We start from the raw sequence: 22477 nt of genomic DNA, 5'->3' as shown, positions 1-22477 counted from the left end.
AAAGGGGATTTTTTTTTTTTAATTATTATTATTAGTAAGCCCAGTGAGAAATGGGTCTTCAAAAAGTCACATTGTTTTGTTAAATGCAATTGATTGACCTTTGAGTGTAAGAGCCTTATGGACACGCACTAAAGACCCACAGGAAATTATGCAAATTTGAGACTGTGTGTGTGTGTGTGTGTGTGTGTGTGTGTGTGTGTGACAGAGAGAGAGAGAGAGAGAGCGAGAGAGATGAAGGGCTTGGTTGGGTCTTGATCCTCATGGCCCCTGCTGTCATTTCAATTTCAGTGTGTGTGTGTGTGTGTGTGTGTGTGTGTGTGTGTGTGTGTGTGAATACTGTAAGCTCCGCCGCCCCACCTCACCCCACACAGGCAAACATACGTTACTGTGTCAGTGTGTCACATGAGCGGATTAAAACCTCGTGCCACACACACAGATTATAGCCAACGTGCTTCAGGAAACAATGCAATAAACCATCGCGGCTTTATTTTCCGGCCCGTGTCGCCTAGTGTGAACGGCCCGGCGCTGCTGCTGCTGCTCGTGCGCGGCGGAAGAACACACTTTAATCACGATTTAATACCAGTTCCCCCCGTGTACTCACTCAGTGACTGTACGGGGGAGGCGGGTTCTCGGCTGGCCGGGCGGCCCAATAGGACGCGGGTTTAACTTGACAGACAACCCTTCCGCCCAATCAGCGCAATGATTCCCTAAGCGTCGTCGCGAAGCGCTGCCCGTGGACCCGCCGGGCGGCGCAGTCCTGTGTGCGGCACGCAAACATGTCTGTCGGCCGCTGGGAATCGCCAGTGGAATAGTTCTATGCCCGGAGCTCGTCAATATTGTGGGAATTACACCAGCGCAGTCTTTTTGTTCCTCAGCTCCTTACTTCCGGGACGGCTCGCTGACAGAACGTACGTATTTTAAGTTTCTTTCTTTGTTGTTTTTTTTAAAACGACAACAGCGCCTCTGGTAGCAGCCTACGTTCCAGCAGCTAACGCTCGGTGCCCTGCACTGCTAGTGGAGATCATCTAAAGACGCTAACGGTCGCTCGCTTGCTAGCACAACCAAGCAACCAAACCACTCAACGCTAATCGTCAAATTAGCTCCCCGTGGCCAACGGCCTAGCCACGGATGACGGCGAAGCGACGGCTTGGGCGCCTTGTTGTTGTCGTTTGTTGTAAAAGCGAAAGAAAGCGGTACACTTCCTGTATACCCTCCTCCCCTCCACTCCACCATGAAGCCTCGGCGCAGGTAAAGGCGCAGTGTTAGGTAGCCCTGCGATTAGCCAAGGTTAACCAATGAAGATCCTGCAAAAGGGGCTAGCAGTCAAAGGGCTCGTTTCAAGGCAGCGTTTGGCGAATGAATGCGGCTCAAGACAAGAAGTCTGACACTCCACGTCTTGCAGCAGCAGCAGCAGACCAACATTCTCTGCGGTAGATGTGATTCTCTTCTCCCCCCCCCCGTGCATCCCGTTTGGTCGCTGCTGCCACAACCGCCACCACCACCACGGACGGCCCCGCTGTGAATCACTGGCGTGTCTCCACCCTGTTTTTCATATCACCATGAAGAACCCGCTGTGGTCTGTGTTATAACAAGCTAACGACGATTGCAGTGTAGAGTGCTGCGTTAGCTTCCCCCCCCCCCTTTTTTTCCCTTTAATATTTATTTATTTTTTATTTAATTGTGCACATCCAGGATGTGCAGCAGCGGCCCCGCGCGTCCCCGCCCTGCCTTCGGCTGAAGCATCAGTCCAGGGAGGGGGGCGGCTGCTGGATTTATTGTACCGCTGTGCACGGAGCGTCTTGTCACAGTCAGTTTTCACGCCCCCGTCCTACCAGCTTATGATCCTCCCAAAAAATAAAAATGAAAATAGATAAATAAAATACCGCCATCCCGGCCTCCCTGCATGGTTAGTCGGCACGGATCCCTCCGCCCACTGACAGCCACAAGGCGGCCGCTGCTGGGCGGAGCGCGGCGGGGATGGCGTGCGCTCGAAGCGGGGGACAAGCTCTCACCGCAGCCGCCTCGCTGGATGAGCGAGGCTTTCTAACGCGGTTGGGCGCTGAGCTCTAAATCAGCCCTCAAGTCGTTCACCGTGGGGCCGGCCGGGATTTCTCAGGCCACTGGAGCGGTTTGCGGCTTTGGCGCAGTAACGAGGGGGTGTCAGGTGGTGGTAGTGGTAGTGATGGTGGTGTTGGGAGCAGCAGCAGCAGCAGCAGCAGCAGAAGAACACACGCACCCAGTTGAGTTGCGCTCGCCTTGAAGCTGCTGAAGTGCAGGGAAGAGCAATCGACGTCGAAGAGATGGATGCTGGGTAATTTTGACAGCGGAGACGCACAGCCGAGCGGATCGTTGCTGGACTTTGTCAGGGTGTGTGTGTGTGTGTGTGTGTGTGTGTGTGTGTGTGTGTGTGTGTGTGTGTGTGTGTGTGTGTGTGTCCAGCTGAACGAACAGACAGTCGAGTGTGTTTTTCGCTGCACCTGGCAAAGAGCTGAAAATGAACTCTGCGAGTGTCAAATGTTGGGCCAGTTTAGCGTGACTCGACGGCGGCGCACCCAGCGGTGGGACCGGCAGGTGTGAGCCGGTGCACTTCATGTTCAGACAGGTGCGTTGCTCGTCACGCGTCGCTCGAGTCATTTTTTAGCGTACGAAGTGAAGCTGCGCAACCAGGTGAGCCCGTCTGAACCCCCGCAGACCTCAGAGACTCCACGCAGTACAAGGGCTGGCCAAAGCTTTTGACCCGGGGGCCTTGTTGTGACAGAGGGGGGCAGCGGCAGCAGACGGATGGCGTGTTTTGGTGGTCATAGGATAAAAAAAATTGTACATCATGGGATGTGTAGGGGGAAAAAAAGTGCTTTAATGGGCCGTAGTTTGCCCACGCCTGATCCAGTGTAACTGTGTGATTTATGGAGGTGCGAGATTCTACATTCATTTATTTATTTAAAGCCTAAAAGAACCCACGTTGACCGACTTCGAGGTCAGTGACAGGCTGCCAGCCAGGTGTTGGCTCTGCCCACTCACACCACCTTCAGTGTCAGCAGGTGCCTGTTTTTTTTCTTGGATGCTAGGCCTTGGAGTTGCTGCCTCACTGCTGAAACACGAAGCTCTGAAAAGGGGCTAAAATATGGGACTTTCTTTATTTTTTCTTTTTTCTTTTTAGTAACCAAGTGACGACAATCACGTGACCTGGTGACATCATTTTCATGCTGTGCGCTGTTGTGGGTCAAGCAGGAAGTCGCAGGCGGGGCCAGTAGGGCAAACGTCACGGGTGGAGTCGATCTGATTAAAGAATCAAAAGAAAACAACAGGAAGAATTTGAAATGAAAATACGTTAATCTCGGCTGTTTTGTCTTGGATCAGGCCTGCGGGCCGTTCTGATTGGCCGGTTGCCTGAAGCCCTGAACAAAAACATCAACAGCAGGACGAATGTAGTGTTTCCATTTTGAATGTAAACTAAGCTGGTTGGGAAGGGGGGTCGGGGGGTATTTTTTTCTACATTGCCAGTTCATTATTTCTGCATCATAGTCATTGTGTAGTTGTGTTCTTATTCTGCAAATAACTGAATCTCCTCTCCTTCTTCCGTAGGTGCTGCAGACGTTGGCCCTCTGCTTCTCCCAGTGGGAACACGCACACACACATTCACACACACAGGAGGATGCTACTCAGTTTGAGTCCTGTCGTCCGGGTGGAGAACTTGAAAACTGGAAGCTCGAGGACGATGGCCTGAGGATTTTCGCACTTGGCCACTCGCACAGAGTGAGAGGTCGTCTCCTTTAGCGGCTCCTGCTCCTGCTCCTGCTCCTGCTCCAGCTCCTGCTCCAGCTCCAGCTCCAGCTCCCCCCAGAGGCTGGATTGTCTCGCCGCAGCGGAGGCACAGCGGTGTGGTCCCTAGGGGGGCGGGGCCTCTGGAGGAAGCGGCCGGAGGGGCCGGCGCTTGCGTAACGCCCCCCCCCGTGGCGCTGACTGGCGGGTGGGGTGGGGGTGGGGGGCTCCTCTCTTGCGATGCCGTGGCCGGCTGGCGGGAGATAGCGGCGCCCCCTGCTGACCTTCACGATGGAGTCTGATGGACGCTGTGGCTTCTCCTCCTCCTGCTCCTCGCTCCCCCGCTGGCACCTCGCCGTCTGCCCTCCGTCGGCCTGCCGCCTCCCCACAGCGGCGGCCAGGTGAGGTGGTGTGAGCAGGCCACCAGGGGGCGTCAGGGATGCCCCGGCTCAGGAGAAGCAGGCTGCTCCACTGGCCCTCCCGCAGACCGCTGCTCGTCCCCCCAGTCCTGGACTGAGAGCCGTGACCGCTCTTTGATTTTCTCCCATTAATTTCACCTGAACAAACTCTGAATCACCAACACACACACACACACACACACACACACACACACACACACCCGCAGAGGAAGTGATGCCAGGCAGCAGCACTAAGAGCGGAGGGCGGGGTCCATCCTCTTCGCCCCTCCCCCACGCCGTGGCCCCGCCCACCCGGCCGCTGCGGCCCTCCCGCTACGTGCCGGTGTCGGCCGCCACCTTCTTCCTGGTGGGCTCCACCACGCTCTTCTTCTGCTTCACGTGAGTGCCGGCCCACCCAACACACACACACACTTGAGCATTTTGAAACGAAGCATTTGATCAGCAAGGAATCAACCAGAGGGGCTGTAGTCTGTTGTGAGCGGAACAGCGCCCCCCTGTGTTTGGACGTGGTGATGCAAGCAACACCTGCAGCCCGGTGTAGCGTTCGAGCAGCTCGTTTTCGCGCTGTTCGCCACGTGTGTCCGAGGGGTCCGTGTGTGAGAGAACCAGCAGAACCTCGCCTACACACATCTGTGTGTCTGCTGTGTGTGTGTGTGTGTGTGTGTGTGTGTGTGTGTGTGTGTGTGTGTGTGTGTGTGTGTGTGTGTGTGTGTGTGTCTTAATGTGAGAAAATCCCAACGTGTTAGTCTGTGTTTGAAAGTGTGTGTGTGTGTGCGTGTGTGTGTGTGTGTGTGCGCGTGTGTGGGGGGTGGGGGGGCTTTGTGCGTGGGATTAGTGAGGAGAAAATAGGCCAACATCTGTCACCCCGACGCAAGCTCATCATCTCGCCTGTGTGTGTGTGTGTGTTGTAAAAACAACATCTCCTCCCATTGTTCCTTGTTTGTGTGTTTTTTGTTGTTTTTGAAAAGACCGGATTCTGATTAAATCTGCTGTCGTTTCTTGGTTGTTGGTCGAGTCGTCGGTCGTTCCAGAGAAAAACAGACTTTTAGCTCCGTTGTGCAGAAATAAAGCGTTTGTTGAGGGAAAAAGAAAACAAAACAACAACTGTTCATTTGTTGCTCACCTCTCAGCTGGTGAGGCCTAAAACACCTGTGAGCTTGATTGATTTAAAGCCCCCAATCCAGCTTGTTATATCACCACCAGGGGGAGCTGTAACATTTTTCACCCTAAGCAGGTGCTGCTGGCACTTTACGTCAAGGTGTGTGTGTGTGTGTGTGTGTGCGTGCATGCATGCGTGCGTGCGTGCGTGCGTGCGTGCGTGCGTGTGCGTGTGTGCGTGTGTGTGTGTGTGTGCGTTCCAGGTGCCCGTGGCTGTCGGAGCGTTTCTCCGTGGCCGTGCCCATCTACAACGGAGTCATCTTCCTGTTTGTGCTGGCCAACTTCTGCATGGCCACCTTCATGGACCCCGGCATCTTCCCCAGAGGTAGGCCAGCCAGCCCGCGCGTGCCCCTGTGTGATGTCACCAGGGGCTCCTCTCAGCGCCTCAGTCTCTGTCTTTGAGATGCTCAGTGCGTGTGTGTGTGTGTGTGTGTGTGTGTGTGTGTGTGTGTGTGTGTGTGTGTGTGTGTGTGTGTGTGTGTGTGTGTGTGTGTGTGTGTGTGTGTGTGTGCCCGTGCAGCCGAGGAAGACGAGGACAAGGAGGACGACTTCCGCGCTCCTCTGTACAAGACGGTGGAGATCCGAGGGATCCAGGTGAGGATGAAGTGGTGCTCGACCTGCCGCTTCTACCGGCCGCCGCGCTGCTCCCACTGCTCCGTCTGCGACAACTGCGTGGAGGTAAGGCGCACACACAGGTCACATGACTCAGTACTCCCTCCCTCCACCTTCAAATATGAGTCATGTTTTCAAGCGCCTCACTCTGAAGCACCAGCGGGCACTCTAATGTCACATTCCCCAGTGTCTGACCCCGACCCCTGACCTCTGACCTCCGCAGGACTTTGACCACCACTGTCCATGGGTCAACAACTGCATCGGCCGCAGGAACTACCGCTACTTCTTCCTCTTCCTGCTCTCCCTGACGGCCCACATCATGGCCGTGTTCGGCTTCGGCCTCCTCTTCATCCTCTACCACCAGCGGAACATCGACCGGCTGCACGCCATCGTCACGTATCCTTCACGTCCTCCGCTGAGGGTCAGGTTCAAGTTCAGGTTCTGGTTCAGGTTCAGCCTCCTGTTCAGGTTCTGCTGCAGGTTCAGGTTTTAGTGTTTCAGGTTCTGGTTCAGATTCAGGTTCCCGTTCAGGGTAAGGTTCATGTTAAGGTTCAGGTTTTAGTTTTGGTTCAGCTTCAGGTTCAGGCTTAAGTTTTGGTTCAGGTTTTTAGTTCAGGTTCAGGTTGTAGTTCTGCTTCTGCTTCTGCTGGAGTCGTCCCCTTGACCGTGGCTCCTCAGACTGGCTGTCATGTGCGTGGCCGGCCTGTTCTTCATCCCAGTGGCTGGACTCACTGGTTTCCACATTGTTCTGGTGGCCAGAGGCAGAACCACCAACGAGCAGGTGAGAAACTGAACCGCTTCCAGCTTACAGAAAGTGATTGAGTCACGCGTGTCCGTCCTGTAAGCCCCGCCCACTGGGAGCGCTCACTGTGGTCTATGCTCGTCTCCCCTCCAGGTCACGGGGAAGTTCAGAGGAGGCGTCAACCCGTTCACCAACGGCTGCTGGAAGAACGTCTCCCACGTCCTGTGCAGCTCGCAGGCGCCCAGGTGCAGCTCCGCCCCTTCCTGTTTCTGTCGCTCCGTCCAGTGTGATGTTATACAGCAGCAGCCCTGTGGATGAGCACAGAGCATCACTGTCAACGATTTAAAAAAAGAAAAAAAATAGAAGAAGTTGACTTTTATTGCTGATTTTATATTGGTAAAAGCTTAACATATAGCCCATAAACTCATTAATAGAAGTGTATACATGTAGCTAACAATCGGAAGGGTTCTCAGGGATGCAAATTATTGATTAAGTCGTTATTCGTTAGTTGATTGACCTTATTGATCGATTAATTTGTATGCGACTAATTTAATGCAATCGTTTTAATTAATCTATAATTTATTAATTGTTAACATCCCTAGTTCCCATATATAGACAAATATACATCGATCAATAAGGGTCTTGTCCTAGAACCCCTGAACACCAAACGTGCTGCCAGGCCGGGCTTCCTTTAAAAATTTAGCCTGTCGCTGGCGTTTGGTCTCGGTTATGAAAGCGCAGCTCTGCCCCGCAGTCTGTCAGTTTAATCCTCAGATCTGCTTATGTTGCCTTGAAGACAGGCTTGAAGACAGGGCTGCTAGCGTCTTAGCCTAGCCTAGCTCGCACCAGACCCATCATGAGATGGGTTTCAGTGTGGGTTCAGTCTGTATTCCCTTTCAGCGGCTCGCCTCGTATCAACAGTGAACTGGTTCAGACTGGTTGGTTCTGGTTGCAATATTCTCAACCAACCCTACCTCCCCCTGGTGGGGGTAAGGAGGCGGTGCTACGCTGGAACTATCGGTTCCTTGATGAGGGTTCCTGAGGTGGAACTAGAACAGCGGGTGTCAAACTCTAATACACAGTTGGGCCAACATGTAAAATTTGGTCAAAGTCACCAACATTGATAATTATTTAAGGAAAAAAAAATCCTCCAGATAGAACAGTGAACCTTTTTGATTATGGACTCCAAACAAGTTTTGCTTCAACCTGAATATGGAACAACAAAGCTTAATACTATAGAATAAACTTCATATTGCACAATGCAAAATCGAATTTGAAATTAAAAAATCTTCTCATGAAAATAAATCAAATGTAAATACAAATCGTACAACTCTTTTTTTTTTTTTTTTTATTTGCAGCCTTTTGAGTTAAATTTCAACGGTGACCTTTTTCCACGTGCTGATAATACATTTGAAAATAGAATAGAAACAACAATGAACAAATGAAGTCACATTAATGTCCTTCAATGAACGTCCTGTCCTGATTGACAACGCCAAAATACCAGCAGTGCATCATTCTGGGATTTATAGTATTGGCGCTACAGGTTATATTTATGTATGTATATGTATACAGTATATATATCTGCATGCCCACTCTTTTGCCTACTCCTCCTCCTCCTATATATACACATATATAGTAGTGATTTGACCCCACAGGCCGGAGTTTGACACCTATGAACTAGAGTGACCTGTGTGTGTGTGTGTGTGTGTGTGTGTGTGTGTGTGTGTGTGTGTGTGTGTGTGTGTGTGTGTGTGTGTGTGTGTGTGTGTGTGTGTGTGTGTGTGTGTGTGATTGCAGGTACCTGGGCAGGAAGAAGTGTGTGCAGAGTGTGTGTGTGCAGCCGCCCTTCCTGCGGCCGCAGCTGACGGAGGCCCAGCTGGCCGCCAAGATCCTGGACAACGGCATCCAGGGGGACCTGCACCGGGTGAGCAGCGGCGCCGGACCCCTGCCCCGCCCGGAACCTGCCCTTCTGGACCCCCGCCTGAACCCCGTCTGTCTGTCTGTCTCCCCGCCCAGTCCAAGTCCAGCCTGGAGATGATGGAGTCGCAGTCATGTGATGCCGAGCCGCCGCCGCCCCCCAAGCCGGAGCTGCGCTACCCCGGCATCAGCAGGGGCACCGTGGAGGGTGAGCACAGCTCGGCCTCGCCAGCGCCACCTGCTGCTGGGAAACCTCCTGCCTGACGACTCTCTCCCTCTCTCTCTCTCTCTCCCTCTCTCTCTCTCTCTCTCTCTCTCTCTCTCTCTCTCCCTCCCTCTCTCTCTCCCTCTCACACTCCCACTCTCTCTCCCTCTCTCTCTCTCTCTCGTCCTCCCTCTCTCTCCCTCTCCCTCTCTCCCTCTCTCACTCTCTCTCCCCCTCACACTCTCTCTCTCTCCCTCTCTCTCCCCCTCTGTCTCTCTCCCTCTCTCACTCTCTCTCCCCCTCTCTCCCTCTCTCTCTCTCTCCCTCTCCCTCTCTCTCTCTCTCTCTCTCTCCCTCTCTGCCCCGCCCACAGAGTGCAGCCTGCTAAACAAGACCCCGCCCACCCCCACCATGTACAAGTACCGGCCCACCTACAGCCCCGGCAAGAACCACACCGCGCTCACACACGCGTACGCCAACCAGGTAACACACAAGGCACACACACACACACACACACAGGCGGGCTGTGAATCCGCTCAATCACCTCTCTTGTTTTTCTGACTTCCTGTCGGCCATCTTGCTCTGTGTTTTCAGTGGCTTTCTGTTGATCCGTATCAGTAAGTGAAGCTACCAAAGCCTTTTTGTCCCTCCTCCCTTCCCGTCCGTCCCTCCACTCTGCCCTCACACAGTAGTTGTTAGTTTTGGTTTTTTTCCCCTAGTTTCCAACTCGGACACTACCTGGTTGTGTGTGTGTGTGTGTGTGTGTGTGTGTGTGTGTGTGTGTGTGTGTGTGTGTGTGTGTGTGTGTGTGTGTGAGTGTGTGAGTGTGTGAGTGTGTGTGTGTGTGTGTGTGTGTGTGTGTGTGTGTGTGAGAGAGAGTGTGTGAGAGTGTGTGTGTGGATGTCGACTACTTCCTCGTTGTTCCCTCAGTCTGAACATTCATTCCAGTAGTTGGTAGTGATATCTTCTCTACACTTACTGTGACGTTTGAATTGACTGAAAGATGAAATGTCATTTTTTTTTTTTTTTTTTGCCCGTCGACAGAAACCCAGAGCAGAATGAGCTGCCAGCCAATCAAACCAGCTGATTATACTGTATGTCACCACCACTGGCTGATTATTCACTGGTTACTCACTGGTTCACTGGTGGTTGGTCTGTGTGTTGGAAACCAAAGTGTTGAAGCCAGAGGGTGTTGATATTTGCCGCGTGGACCTTGTTTTGGTGTGAGAGCAGTCATGTGATTGGTCATGTGGGCAGCTGCTCTCTGGCCTCCCTAAGATCTTCTCCTGGTCCCGCTTGAGTCAGATGTTTTTGAAACCGCACTCGAAAAAAAAACGCGTTTACACAAAGCCGTATTCAATATAATTACGTTTACACGGCTAAGCTGGGAACGGCTAAAAAAACAACAACAATGTAATACCTATGCCCGGCCTGGTGTGGCGCCGTAAGTTTACTCCCAGAAGGCGGGAGAAGAAGAAGAAGAACACCTGGAGCACGCCGAGTTTAAAGAAGCAGGAGCTCGCTAACAACATTAGCACAACAGAAAGAAAGATCGCTCGTGAAAAGACGGTGGGGATAAACAACAGAGTGGAACTTCTGCTTCGAGTTCCTTTAGAACACAAAGCCTTAAAAAGTTCATGTTAAGGTTGACTGGGAGTCGTGCCAGATAAAAGTTTGATGACATTTTTATCGTTTAGGTCTCAAGAAAAATCAAGAAAAAGTTTATTTTCACTTTGCACACAATCCAAGATGGATCCATGAGCACCGTGCGTTATTGTTCACTATTGTTTGCGGTAACAAGTCCGCTGCCCGACGTGGTTGTAGGAGTTATGAGTGGTCGTCTGCACCTCACGGCCGCTCAGGTTGCAGGGCGGGGGGGCCGGGGTTTAGAGCTGTGACAGTTTCCAAAAACGATTGGTTTCAGCGTTTACACGCATCCGGGCAGGCGGCGTTTTCAAAAACAATCCACCGCGAGGAGAAATGCGGTTTCGGTGAACACGCCGACTTCGTGTACACGCAAGACTGAACTGCATAAATATTTGCGCGTTTTCAGAGAAAACCGTATTTGTGTAAACGGCTCCTGAGACTTTGGCCGCAAACTCACTTCCTTTTTCTTCTGCCTTCCTCCTCCTCTTCCTCCTCCTCCTCTTCTTCCTTCGGTCTTTCTCCTCTTCTTCCTTCTTTCCTCCTCCTCCTCTTGCTCTTCTTCCTTCTTTCTTCCTCTTCCTCCTCCTCTTCCTCTTCCTCTTCTTCCTTCGGTCTTCCTCCTCCTCTTCTTCCTTCTTTCTTCCTCTTCTTTCTTCCTCATCCTCCTCCTCCTCTTCTTCCTTCTTTCTTCCTCTTCCTCCTCCTCCTCTTCCTCTTCTTCCTTCTTTCCTCCTCTTCCTCCTCCTCCGCCACCCTCCCTAACCACTACGCCACCGACATTTCCCGACTCCTCCCGTCCACCCCTCCACCCCCCTCTTCTTCTCCCTTCTCCTCTTCTTACTACTCTTTTACCTCCTCCTCCTCCTCCTCCTCCTCCTCCTTCCTCTCCCCCTTCTCCTCCAGTTGAGCCGAGGGGAGAGTGTGGGCAGCGCCCGGGACTCCTCCTCCTCCACCTCCTCGCTCCTCCAGTCCAGCCAGCAGCCGGGCTTTCGCTCTCAGCCCAGCCTGGACCGCAGGGACGGCGTCGCCGAGCGGGTGGGCGGGGCTGGGGGCGGGGACAGGAGGGAGGGAGGTGGAGGAAGTGGGGGAGGGGGAGGGGGCATCCCTGGCTACACGCTAGGCGGCCGCTCCTACCCCTCCTTCTCCGACGCCACTGCGCTGTCATCCCGCTGCTCCGGCTCCGCCCACGCGGCCGAGACCTCAGCCAATCAGACGCCGCAGCCGCAGCCGCCGCCTCACCACCACCACCACCACCACCACCAACAACCGTCCCGCAACGGCAGCCTGTCCTACGACAGCCTGCTGGCGGGGGGCGGGGACTCGGAGCAGGGCGTGGCGCCCCCCGATGGTTCCTCTGGGAGACCCCCCCCCTTCCTGTCGGCCCAGTCCTCCCAGTCGCCCCTCCACCACCACCACCACCACCACCACCAGCAGCAGCAGCAGCAGCAGCCCTTCCTCCACCGCTCCTCCTCCGCCACCTCCTCCTCCTCCCCCCCTCCCCTCCTGGAGAGGGAGCGCCTGCTGGGCGAGCCCCAAGCCCCGCCCCTTTCCTCTGCCCCGCCCCCCCCGCATCACCACCACCACCATCATCACCACCACCACCACCACTCCTCCCACCACCACCCCTCTGCCACCTCCTCCACCTCCTCCTCCTCCTCCTCCTCCCGCCCTCCCCGCTTCGCCGTCAGCCACGCCTACCCCTACCGCACGCGCTCCACCGATGCCCCGCTAGGCTCCGCCCCCTCCACCACCCACCCGCCCCGCTCGCCACACCCGCCGCCGCTGGGCAAGTCGCTGTCCTACTCCAGCGCCGCCGCCGCCGAGCTGCAGTACCAGCTGGTGCGCAAGGCCTCTGCGTCGGCCGGAGCCAACGCAGCAGGAGTCGGTGGAGGAGGGGGTGGAGGAGGGGGGGGAGGGGGAGGAGCCCAGGCACCAAAGTGAGTATGACTTCCTGTTTCAGTGCACCGGGTTTGCTGCTTACCCTACACCTGCCAATCAGACTGACTCCTCCCCCTCTTCCCCGTCTCCTCCTTCCCTGACTCCTCCTACTCCTCCCCCCTCCTCCCCTCTTCCCTCTTCTCCTTCTCCCCTGACTCCTCCCCCTCTCCCCGTCTCCTCCTTTCGTGACTCCTCCTACTCCTCCCCTGACTCCTCCTCTTTTCCCTCGTCTCCTCCTCCTCTTCTCCTGACTCCTCTTCCTCCTCCTCTCAACCCCATCTCCTCCTCCTGCTCCTCCTGACAGATTTCCTGTGAGTTCCTCCTTTTTTCTCTCCTCCTGCTTGCCGACCCGTTTGTGTGTGTGCATGCATGTCTGTGTGTGTCCATTGTACGTTTCAATCAATCAATCAATCAACTTTTATTTGCACAGCGCGCAATCATGTCCAAAGGCGTCTCAAAGCACTTTGTACAATCAGAGAAAAACCAACTCAACCAGGGCTGCAGTTCCAGGTTTCTCCTCTGAACTGCTGCAGAAGAATGTGGTCAGACACAGAAACAGGGCTCCTCCTCCTCCTCCTCCTTGAAGGTCCAGTGTGTAATATTTGGAGATTTTGAAGAAGTTCACTCAGCTTGCCAGTGAACTACGGTGGCCTGTGCACCCAAACCCGGATACCTCGTCGTCACCCGAAATACGAAGCTCGCTCTCAGGCAGCCGGATTGTCCACACCAGGCTTCCTTAGAAATATGGTGGTGCAAGATGGCAGCTACCCGGAAGCAAAACCCTTGACCCGTGTGTGTAAATATGTGTATATATTTATATATATCTTGTTAAGTTACATATAGAGCAGGGTAAAAAAAATTTGCAATTGATTTGCAATTAATCGTGCGTTAACTCAGGACGCTCATGCAATTAATCGCGATTAAAATTTGAATCGACTGACAGCCCTAAAATAAATATATGCGTATGTGTATATATGGACAGTATATTAAGCTTTACCAATATAAAAATCATAAATCAAGCTAAATATTACACACTGGACCTTTAAAGCAGTGAGCAGGTGGAGGTTTGAGCCACGTCCCGACTCTTCTCCTCGAACAATGTCTTCCAACAAAGGGACGTTGATTTTTATAATTCTCAACTTCCCAACCCATCGACTGCTTGAGCTCCATCTGGGTGTTTTCAGTCCTGCTGCATGCTGCCCGGTCGATCCACTTCCTGTCACTTCCTGTCCCACTGCCGCTCACTGTGTGTGTGTGTGTGTGTGTGTGTCTCGGCCCACAGGGATGAAATGGTCCAGATGAAGCCCCTGTGCCAGCCCTTCTCCTCCGCCTCCTCCTGCTCCGCCCCTTCCTCCCCCTCCCACCTGCTCGGTGCGCCCGGCCGTTCCAGAGTGGCCTATCCCAGCTCGGCACTGGCGCAGAGCCCCGCCCACAAGCCCCACGGCGGCGGCGGCGGGGTGAAGAAGGTGACGGGCGTCGGCGGCACCACCTACGAGATCTCTGTGTGAGCGGATGGACCGGCTGGATCAGCTGACCGCTGACTGACTGACTGACTGGAACCGGGACCTGGACCTCCGACCTGGAACTGGGTCCTGGTCCTCCGACCTGGACCTCCAGCTCTCGTCACGGCACCTTCAGCTGGAGGCCTGTCCTCATCAAACAATCGTTTTATTTTATTTGTATTTTTTTTACATGGTGCGGTCGTGGATTTCGGCGATCCGACGATCTCTTTGACTTGTACAGTCTGATGTACTGGACTCCACCTGACGGAACCGAACCGTTCCTCAGTCCCGGCTCACTTGTGGTCCAGTTGGAATTCTCCGCCGTCGCTCCGACCTTCCGTGCTCCCGATGACGGAAGCCCCCCCTGTGGACAGACGATCTCTGCTGGTCATGTGACCCCCCCTTCCCATCCCAACACCCACCCAGGGCAGGAAACAGAAACTGATGTTGCCCCTTTTTACTTTGTCGAGCAAAAAGTGACGCTCGCACACAAAACCGAACTGAACGGAACCGTCGGTCGGTCGGTTGGTTGTTGATTCGTTCCTGGATGTGAGTCTGATTCCGTGTTTGTGCTGGATGATGTGATTGTTTAATGCACCGCATGCACAACCCTTCCAGAAACAAGCCATCCGACAAACGGGCAGTGATGAACGCAAACAAGGAGACATTTTATATATATATATATTCATATATATAAAAAATGAATTGCCTTGAAAAAATGTTTTTTTTTGTTTTGTTGTTTTTTTGTTTTTTTTAAATATTACCTATTTAATTTTTAACGTTGTTTTATATGAATTTCTATGGAATTACAGCTGTTGTTTTTAGATGTGAACCTGCTGCTGGGATCCGATTGGACGGCGTCAAGGATGAAACGGGGAAACACTATCCTGGTTGTGAGACTTCAAACAGTGTTTGTTCCGCTGTTGATTTAGTTTTTGTTTGTTTTTCGAAATGGAAATGAACAAGAACGAATTAGAATTTTTGAATCTGGCCTCAAAATGAGTGAAGTTGTGAGCAGGCGTTTCCCTCTTGTGGTGTGACTCGATAGATGGAAGAGAAAAATAAACAAACATGTTGTGATGTCACATGACCCTCCCAGTTTCTTCCGTACCTGTGTGTGTTGGTCACATGACGGTCACATGACCACCCCATATGCTCCGGACTTGTCTGCTGTCGATCATTTCAATCCAGGCATCTTGACAGTGACGCAGCTCAGCCGGCAGGTGAGTGACTCGGTGACCCGCTGTGCACTTTCTGATCTGACCACACGGAGGTGCTAGTGCCACGGAGTGAGTGACTCATCAATCCCACTGAAACGTTCTACCGCTCCCGTTTCCTCACTGGAGCAGCCACTGCTAAATGTAAATTTAGGGTTGAAGTTTTCTTTTCTTTTTTAGGTTATTGAAATACCTATAACAAATTTATTTTTAAAAAACTAATATTTTATTGTTGTCAGAAGAAGAAGAAGAATTAATTCAAACCAACAGCTGTTTTCCAGTGCAAACAGTGGAACGCAGTCGTCCATTAACTGGATTGTTATACAGTAGTATGTCCAGTTGTTCTGCAGGTTTAGCAACAAGGACAAAATGAAAACAAACCAAAACGAGACGACAAAAACATGCAGAGCATTAAAAGTCCAAAAGGATGTCAACGTGTTTATTGGCTTCACCATTTATGCACAGCTAATATACAGACTGGCCACATGAAGTCAGACGTCACATCCACTTCAAAATAAGTGTACAATATGTTAACACATTTTTTTTTTAGTAACAAAATAATGAAAAAGGAAATATAATAAAATTAGGAATGTTAAATATAGAAAAAAGAGGGAGAAAAACAACAACAACACAGTGCCGGACAGTAAGAGGATGAAGAGGTAAAACGGGAAGCAGACATTTGTTCGCAGAGTGCGTCTGTTTTCAGGCGGAAGCTGACGGGAAGATGGTTTGACCTGATGGTGGCGCTGGAGGACAACAGCATTCAAGCGGGTGGAGGGTAAAAAAAGACTGACCCAAACAAAGATGGCTGCCACAGCTTGACCCTCTCCCCCCGCCCCCCTCCTCCTCCTTCCCCACCGGTGAGCAACGCCATTCATGACATTCATGGACAGGTAACAGAATCCAGCGTAACACTGAAAGTGGCGGGGAAGAGAAAACCAGCAGGGAGGAGGAACACTTGTTCAGCGACTGGCAACAGGAGTTGAGGCTCCGCCCGCCCGGCCCGCCTCATGCACAGGTGGAGAAAAAGGAGCGCTCCCAGGCTGCTTCCTGCTCGTCACAGCAGATTAATTCACAGTTTCTATCTTATTTAGTTCACACCGATATACAGGACGAGGCCACTTGCCGTGTTTAGAAATCTACATTCGCTGCTCGTTAGTAATCCAACTCGGACCCCAGAGACCCCCACCCACCTTAAAAAAAAACAACTGTTCAGTGGATGATGTTTCGAGACCGAAGCAACATCCGCACCACAACAACAGAACGAAGACTAAAACTGGGCGCTAGCATGGTGTGGGGGGGAAGAGGGGGGCGACTGTGACGTCTTCCAGCAGCAGGTCAGGAGGTCAGCGTCGGGGGGAGGGAAGGAGGGAGGGAGGCGGAGGAGCATCCAGCTCCAACCACGGCGGGGGTCCCCAAACATCTCTTATTTGTCCTTCTTGGATTCTGGCTCCTCCCCCTCTCCTCCCACCTGCTCGGGCTCCTCCTCCTCGGGCACCGGGGGGAACTGGGACAGGCCCAGCTTGTTGTCTCCTTTGGTCTTGGTGAGCTTCTTGGACTTCTGGTAGAGCTCGTTCAGGTTGAACTCCCGGATGATGTTCTCCTGGTGGCGAGAGGCAGAACACGCACGCACGCACGCACGCACGCACGCACGCACGCACGCACGCACGCACACACACACACACCAGTGAAAATACGGTCTTCTTCCGCAGAATGACGTAATGACTTTAAAGGTCCAGTGTGTAATATTTGGCCTGATTTATCTTTTTTTTTAAATTGATAAAAGCTTAATGTTCTGCCCATAAATGCATCTTATTTATATATATATATGAGAAAATACATGAAGCCAAAGGTCTTGGTCCCAGTTAGCTGCCATCTTGCCATCTTAGCGCCATATTTCTAAGGAAGCCTGGTGTGGTCAATCCAGCTGCCTGACAGCAAGTTTCATAATTAGGGTGAACGCTGGCGTCCTCGAATAAACCAACGAAGAAGAAGAAGAAGAAGGTGGAGAGGTTTCAAAGTTTTTTTCACCGTCAAAAAAGGCAAAGTCCGAAGTCTGGGCGTATTTTGGCTATTACGAGGACGCTGAGGGGGAACTGCTTGTCAATAAAGTAAAAACGTATGTTTTTTTTTACATATTACCTAACGTTACACCTGTAAAATTACAACATATTATTGGTGCAATTAGCAGGTCGCGTCTGCAGGTCTCATTTAGCAGCAAAACAGCATCTTGTGCCCCGGTGCGGTCGCTGCTACTTATTTATTGCCGACCTGGAGGAATTGCTTCTTCTTTTATTTGTGTTTTCAAAATAAAACTTGCTTAAATGTTTTCAGTGTGCGCATGAGTACTTTTTTTTTTCTTCTTTTAAGCATTTTGAGCACATTTCAACAATGCCGTGATAATAATGATCATCGTGATAATTTTGGTGACAATAACCGTGATGTGAAACTTTCATACCGTTACACCTCCAGAAGCATCCTATCAGAAGGCTGCTGCATTGATAAAGACATACAACATATGATGAAGCCTCAGCCTCCTTCGGCCGGCTAAGAAAAAGGGTATTCAGGCAATGGCCTCCTTCTACACACAAAAACTGCAGTGCACAGGCCAATATGCCTTTTTCCACCCTTCTCTATGGCTGTGAGACATGGACCACTTATGCCCTCCATCTGAAGACGCTTGAGGCATTCCACGTCTAATGCCTTCAATGCATCCTCAAAGTAACTTGGCGAGACTGCGTGCGGCACTCTGTCATCCTGAGAGCCGGATGCAGCAGCCTCGAGAGCACCTCGAGAGCACCTCGAGAGCACCTCGAGAGCACCTAGAGAGCACCTAGAGAGCACCTCGAGAGCACCTAGAGAGCACCTAGAGAGCACCTAGAGAGCACCTAGAGACCACCTAGAGAGCACCTCGAGAGCACCTAGAGAGCACCTCGAGAGCACCTAGAGAGCACCTAGAGAGCACCTAGAGACCACCAAGAGAGCACCTCGAGGGCACCTAGAGAGCACCTAGAGAGCACCTCGAGAGCACCTAGAGAGCACCTAGAGAGCACCTAGAGACCACCAAGAGAGCACCTCGAGAGCACCTCGAGAGCACCTAGAGACCACCTAGAGACCACCTAGAGAGCACCTAGAGAGCACCTCGAGAGCACCTCGAGAGCACCTAGAGAGCACCTAGAGACCACCAAGAGAGCACCTAGAGAGCACCTAGAGACCACCAAGAGAGCACCTAGAGAGCACCTAGAGAGCACCTCGAGAGCACCTCGAGAGCACCTAGAGAGCACCTAGAGACCACCAAGAGAGCACCTAGAGAGCACCTAGAGAGCACCTCGAGAGCACCTAGAGAGCGCCTAGAGACCACCAAGAGAGCACCTCGAGAGCACCTAGAGAGCACCTCGAGAGCACCTCGAGAGCACCTAGAGAGCACCTAGAGAGCACCTAGAGACCACCAAGAGAGCACCTAGAGAGCACCTAGAGAGCACCTAGAGACCACCAAGAGAGCACCTCGAGGGCACCTAGAGAGCACCTAGAGACCACCTAGAGACCAGGCAGAGGAAGAAGCTCAAGGAGCGCCTGAAAGCCACCCTGAAGAAGTGCACAATCATTGGCCAAGACTGCCCGTGTGCCACTGGGTCAGATTTATTCTTGTTACTGGACTATATAGTCATCAAAGCACCCACAAAAAGCAGCAGAAGTCCTCGTCGATCACGACGGACTACCTTAAGCAAGTCAACAAGTTCACTGACAAGCTCCGGAAGGTGGGAGGGTGACAGGTTGAGCGCCGCAATCTACAACGCAACCACTTGATGTCGCCGTTTCTTCCTCAAAATCTCAAAATCTGCACATGCTGGACCTTTGAAGTCGCTAATCAACGACACATCCTGAAAGAGTCCCAGGTCTGACCTCCGTGAAGGTCCAGGACACGGCTCGGCCCTTCTTGTCCACCTGGGGGCGCCGCATCACCTCCTTCCCTCCCTGGAACAAGACCAGGGACGGCATCTGCTTGGACAGCGGCGACGCCGACACCTTGTACCTGCGAGGGACACAAAACACTTTAGCATCTTTCCACCGGAAAAAGCCGACGTTGGCAACGGTCGCAGGACGGAGGAGGAGCTCCGGCTCTCACTTCTTGGAGACCTCCCCGTAGCGGCCGATGTCCACTTTGCCAAACTTGAGGCCGGCGCAGTTGTACCTGCAACACAGAGAGGTGCTCAGTTGGGAGGCATTGCTGAGAGCGCTATACCAGGCATGGACAAACTACGGCCCGGGGGCCATGTGCGACCTGTTGAGCTTCTTATTCCGGTCCGCCAAACTTGAGGAAATTATATTAATAGTTAGTAAATAAAAAGTAGCTGTATTTCATCCATTTTCTTCAGTGTTTTAGGAGTCATTTCAAGATAGAGCTAAATACCGTGAGGCTTCAAAGACACATATTCTGTTGTGACATTAAATCACATGTTTTCTACATATCCCATGATATATATTTTTCACCAAAGAGGTGGGCCACCAAAACACTCCATCCATCTGCTCCATCCGTTCAAATTTTAGAATCAACTGTGGCCCGCGGGTCAAAAAGTTTGCCCACCCCTGTGCTACACCGCAGGTATCGCACTGGGTGGGGGAATGAGGGGGGTGAGTCTTACTTCAGCGAGAGGTCGGCGTAGACGGAGGCAAAGGACTGACACTCTGGAGACCAGTTGGCGAAGAACTCAACGATCCAGGTGACGCGGCCGTCCCGCTCCAACTCATCCTGGAGACACAAACACACAGCAACGGCTGAGGACCTGCGGAGGCGACACGCACTCACACACACACACACACACACACACACACACACACACACACACACACACACACACACACACACACACACACACACACACACGGCTGTAGGCGAGCTCACTCACGTCTATGGTTTTGTCGCTGAAGTACTTGATGTACTCGGGTCCCATGTACATCGGAGGCTTACAGGTCATCAGGAACACTGGAGGAAGACAGACGAAGCAGGAGAACATCAGGAACCAGGGTCTAGGCCCGGATCAGCGTGTGTGTGTGTGTGTGTGTGTGTGTGTGTTCTGACCAATGCAGAGCGTCAGGTAAAGCAGTCCCATCCGGATGTCCAGTCTGAAGAACAGGATGACGTTGGCCACCTTGCTGAACAGGATGATGTTCCCCACGTGTTGCTCCACAGTGACTGCAGAGACAAACACAGAGAAGGAGGGAGAGAGAGGGGGGGGGGGGGGAATTCAGACGCAATTTAAGAGTTAAATGCATCACTTCAACTTTTTTTTAAATTCATTTTTAAAACCAGGTTCTTATGGGTGAACTGCGACTCACTGGCTCGTCGGTTCTTCATCATGACGATGGCACTGAGGAACATGAGGATCTCCACCTCCCTCTGTGGACACACAATCGACACCGTTGTTCATCCAGGTACGACGACATTCTAGAATAGAAGTTTTCCTCTACACTGCAGTGACTTTAGGGTCAAGAGCGCAGCAGCGCCGCCTCCCGGACGAAAGAATATCCATCAGGGGTATAGTAATTTATTTACTTCGATAGATACATATTGACAGTTCTCCAGAATTACGTGTAATTACGTTACATACTTCATTTGATTTTTTTTTTTGATTTTTTTAAAGGTGACTACCAATTAGCTTCCTAGCTTACTCGACATACAGTTTATTTTATATTATATTATTTTGGTGTTAAAATGTATTGAGTTTCTTCAGAATGAATGAGCCGTATGCAATAAAAGCAAATTGTATTATTTATAGAATAACTTGGAAAGTATATGTCGAAAATAAAGTCTTAATTGTCTGAAATTACGTCTATTTGGACCGTACTTCGCAAGTAGTTACGGGTAAAGAAGAGCAGGGTCCTAAACGTACCGTTATACGCTTTTCTGTACGATTATTTTTGGCATCTTCTTGGCCGAACACAATAAAAAAAAAAAAAAAAAAAAAAATACCCGCTTAATTTAACCATCGTAATTCATTCGAGGCGTTTACAGGCTCGACCAGCTCGACCTAGGGGTGAAAATGATGCATTTCGTTTTCGATGACCGCAGTATGGTCGACCGCAACAGCTCTCTAGCTAGCTAGCAGCACCACCAGCTGCACAAGCCGTTAACCGGCCAGTCATCGCGCTAGCCGACGCCGCAGTTTTAGCCGGTGCTAGCTGACAGTTGTTGAGTAGCTGTAGTTGTTGTTGATGATAATGCCCACAGACCCAGTCGAAGTCGCAGGAGTTCCCGTCCTCTCGCTGTGTGGATAGATGGTCGCAGATGCCGGGCGTCTTGCGGACGGCCAGGAAGGCGATGGACATGAAGAGCGAGGCGACGTAGTAAGGCTTAAGTAGCCATTTGTACACCTGCGGCAGGTGGTAGAGGAAGGCGAATAAAGGCGTCAGTAGGGCCATGGTTGGTTTATTATTATTACTATTTTACTTTGTTATTTTCAGCTGAGCCGCGACTGCAGATATGGCATAAAACCAGCCCCAAGTGTTCGAGGCGGAGCAGTGATGGAGCCGTTAGCTGCTTCACTCCGGGACCGACTGGAGCTTGTTGGTCGTCGCTATGGACGCAAGGGACACAATTTCCTGTCTGGACGTATAAAATAAAAGCACGACCATCGTTTTTTTCTGAATTTAAACGCGTGTTAGGGCTCTTTCATCAAGATTAAAGATTTCAAAAGGTATCTTTGTATGTCTGTGATTTGTTTTTCAGAAATATTGGCATTTATCTGGGGTCAATTTCAGCGCGTGCCTGCTTTGGATGTGCTGTGTAAGATTCTATTTCCGGTGTGAAAATGTCTAAGCACTGGGTGCTTGGCGAACTCCTGCGGTTTGCAGTGGGGCAACATTGATGGAGTCGCGATTTAAAGGGGCGGCCGGAGGACAGTGAGGACGACAAGCGCTGATTGGTCCCTGTGGAGGAGAGCGGCCGGAAACCCCCGGCGGTTGGTTCATTTGTCAGCTGGATTTACATGAGGAGGTTGATTGAAAAGGCTGTCAAATTTCTTTATTTTTTATCAACTCATGTGCGGCGCACACGCTGCACCCACGGTCCATTCATTGCTCATCTTTATACACACACGCAGTTAACATGTTTTACCTGCCTGGAAACCCATTGAGTTTCTCACCGCTCAGTCACTCCTGTCTCTCCGCCGTTTCCATTGTTTTCAAAGACGACAAAAGTCAAAGTCAATGATCCATCTCTTCTAGGCGCTTCTAGTGCCTCATCTGCATTAGTTTCCCACCGGCTGGATCCCGGTAACACACATATCCTGTTGTGGCAGTGGTTCTGAGTGTCTGTGGTTTATTTTGCTTTCAATCAGGCTTTTAATGAATTCTGGAGGGAG

At 51.7% G+C, this 22477-nt stretch overlaps 2 protein-coding genes across 2 annotated transcripts; one reads left to right on the top strand and one right to left on the bottom strand.

Annotated features, from left to right (window-relative positions):
* The first annotated feature begins 589 nt into the window (after window positions 1-589).
* zdhhc5a (zDHHC palmitoyltransferase 5a) lies at window positions 590-14984 on the top strand. The gene is made up of 12 exons (XM_076051372.1): window positions 590-908; window positions 3583-4556; window positions 5540-5661; window positions 5857-6014; window positions 6172-6344; window positions 6627-6729; window positions 6844-6935; window positions 8488-8614; window positions 8707-8815; window positions 9186-9295; window positions 11363-12396; window positions 13680-14984. Exons 2-12 carry the CDS (start codon window positions 4393-4395, stop codon window positions 13903-13905), a joined length of 2418 nt encoding a protein of 805 aa, XP_075907487.1. The 5' UTR covers window positions 590-908; window positions 3583-4392; the 3' UTR covers window positions 13906-14984.
* A 991-nt stretch (window positions 14985-15975) lies between these two features.
* On the bottom strand, window positions 15976-21682 carry tmx2b (thioredoxin-related transmembrane protein 2b). The gene is made up of 8 exons (XM_076051389.1): window positions 21348-21682; window positions 20454-20514; window positions 20197-20310; window positions 20024-20100; window positions 19760-19866; window positions 19243-19308; window positions 19020-19149; window positions 15976-16719 (listed from the first exon to the last, which is right to left on the bottom strand). The coding sequence occupies exons 1-8, from the start codon at window positions 21534-21536 to the stop codon at window positions 16543-16545; spliced, it is 921 nt and encodes a 306-aa protein (XP_075907504.1). The 5' UTR covers window positions 21537-21682; the 3' UTR covers window positions 15976-16542.
* Window positions 21683-22477: the final 795 nt, after the last annotated feature.

This window comes from Nelusetta ayraudi, unplaced genomic scaffold (genome assembly GCF_046127955.1).
Source record: "Nelusetta ayraudi isolate G7.1 ecotype Tasmania unplaced genomic scaffold, CSIRO-AGI_Nayr_v1 ptg000134l, whole genome shotgun sequence".
Classification (NCBI taxonomy): Eukaryota; Metazoa; Chordata; class Actinopteri; order Tetraodontiformes; family Monacanthidae; genus Nelusetta; species Nelusetta ayraudi.
This window is presented reverse-complemented; position numbering and strand designations above follow the sequence as displayed.

Bases quoted from the DNA above. Each gene is read 5' to 3' on its own strand.
- zdhhc5a (XM_076051372.1), top strand. From the start codon at position 4,393: ATGCCAGGCAGCAGCACTAAGAGCGGAGGGCGGGGTCCATCCTCTTCG. The intron at 6,730-6,843 runs GTGAGAAACTGA...TCTCCCCTCCAG, and splicing joins GCAGAACCACCAACGAGCAG to GTCACGGGGAAGTTCAGAGG. The intron at 12,397-13,679 runs GTGAGTATGACT...CTCGGCCCACAG, and splicing joins GGAGGAGCCCAGGCACCAAA to GGATGAAATGGTCCAGATGA.
- tmx2b (XM_076051389.1), bottom strand. From the start codon at position 21,536: ATGGCCCTACTGACGCCTTTATTCGCCTTCCTCTACCACCTGCCGCAG. The intron at 20,515-21,347 runs GTCTGTGGGCAT...GTGTGTCCACAG, and splicing joins ACTCCTGCGACTTCGACTGG to AGGGAGGTGGAGATCCTCAT. The intron at 20,101-20,196 runs GTCAGAACACAC...GTCTTCCTCCAG, and splicing joins TTACCTGACGCTCTGCATTG to TGTTCCTGATGACCTGTAAG.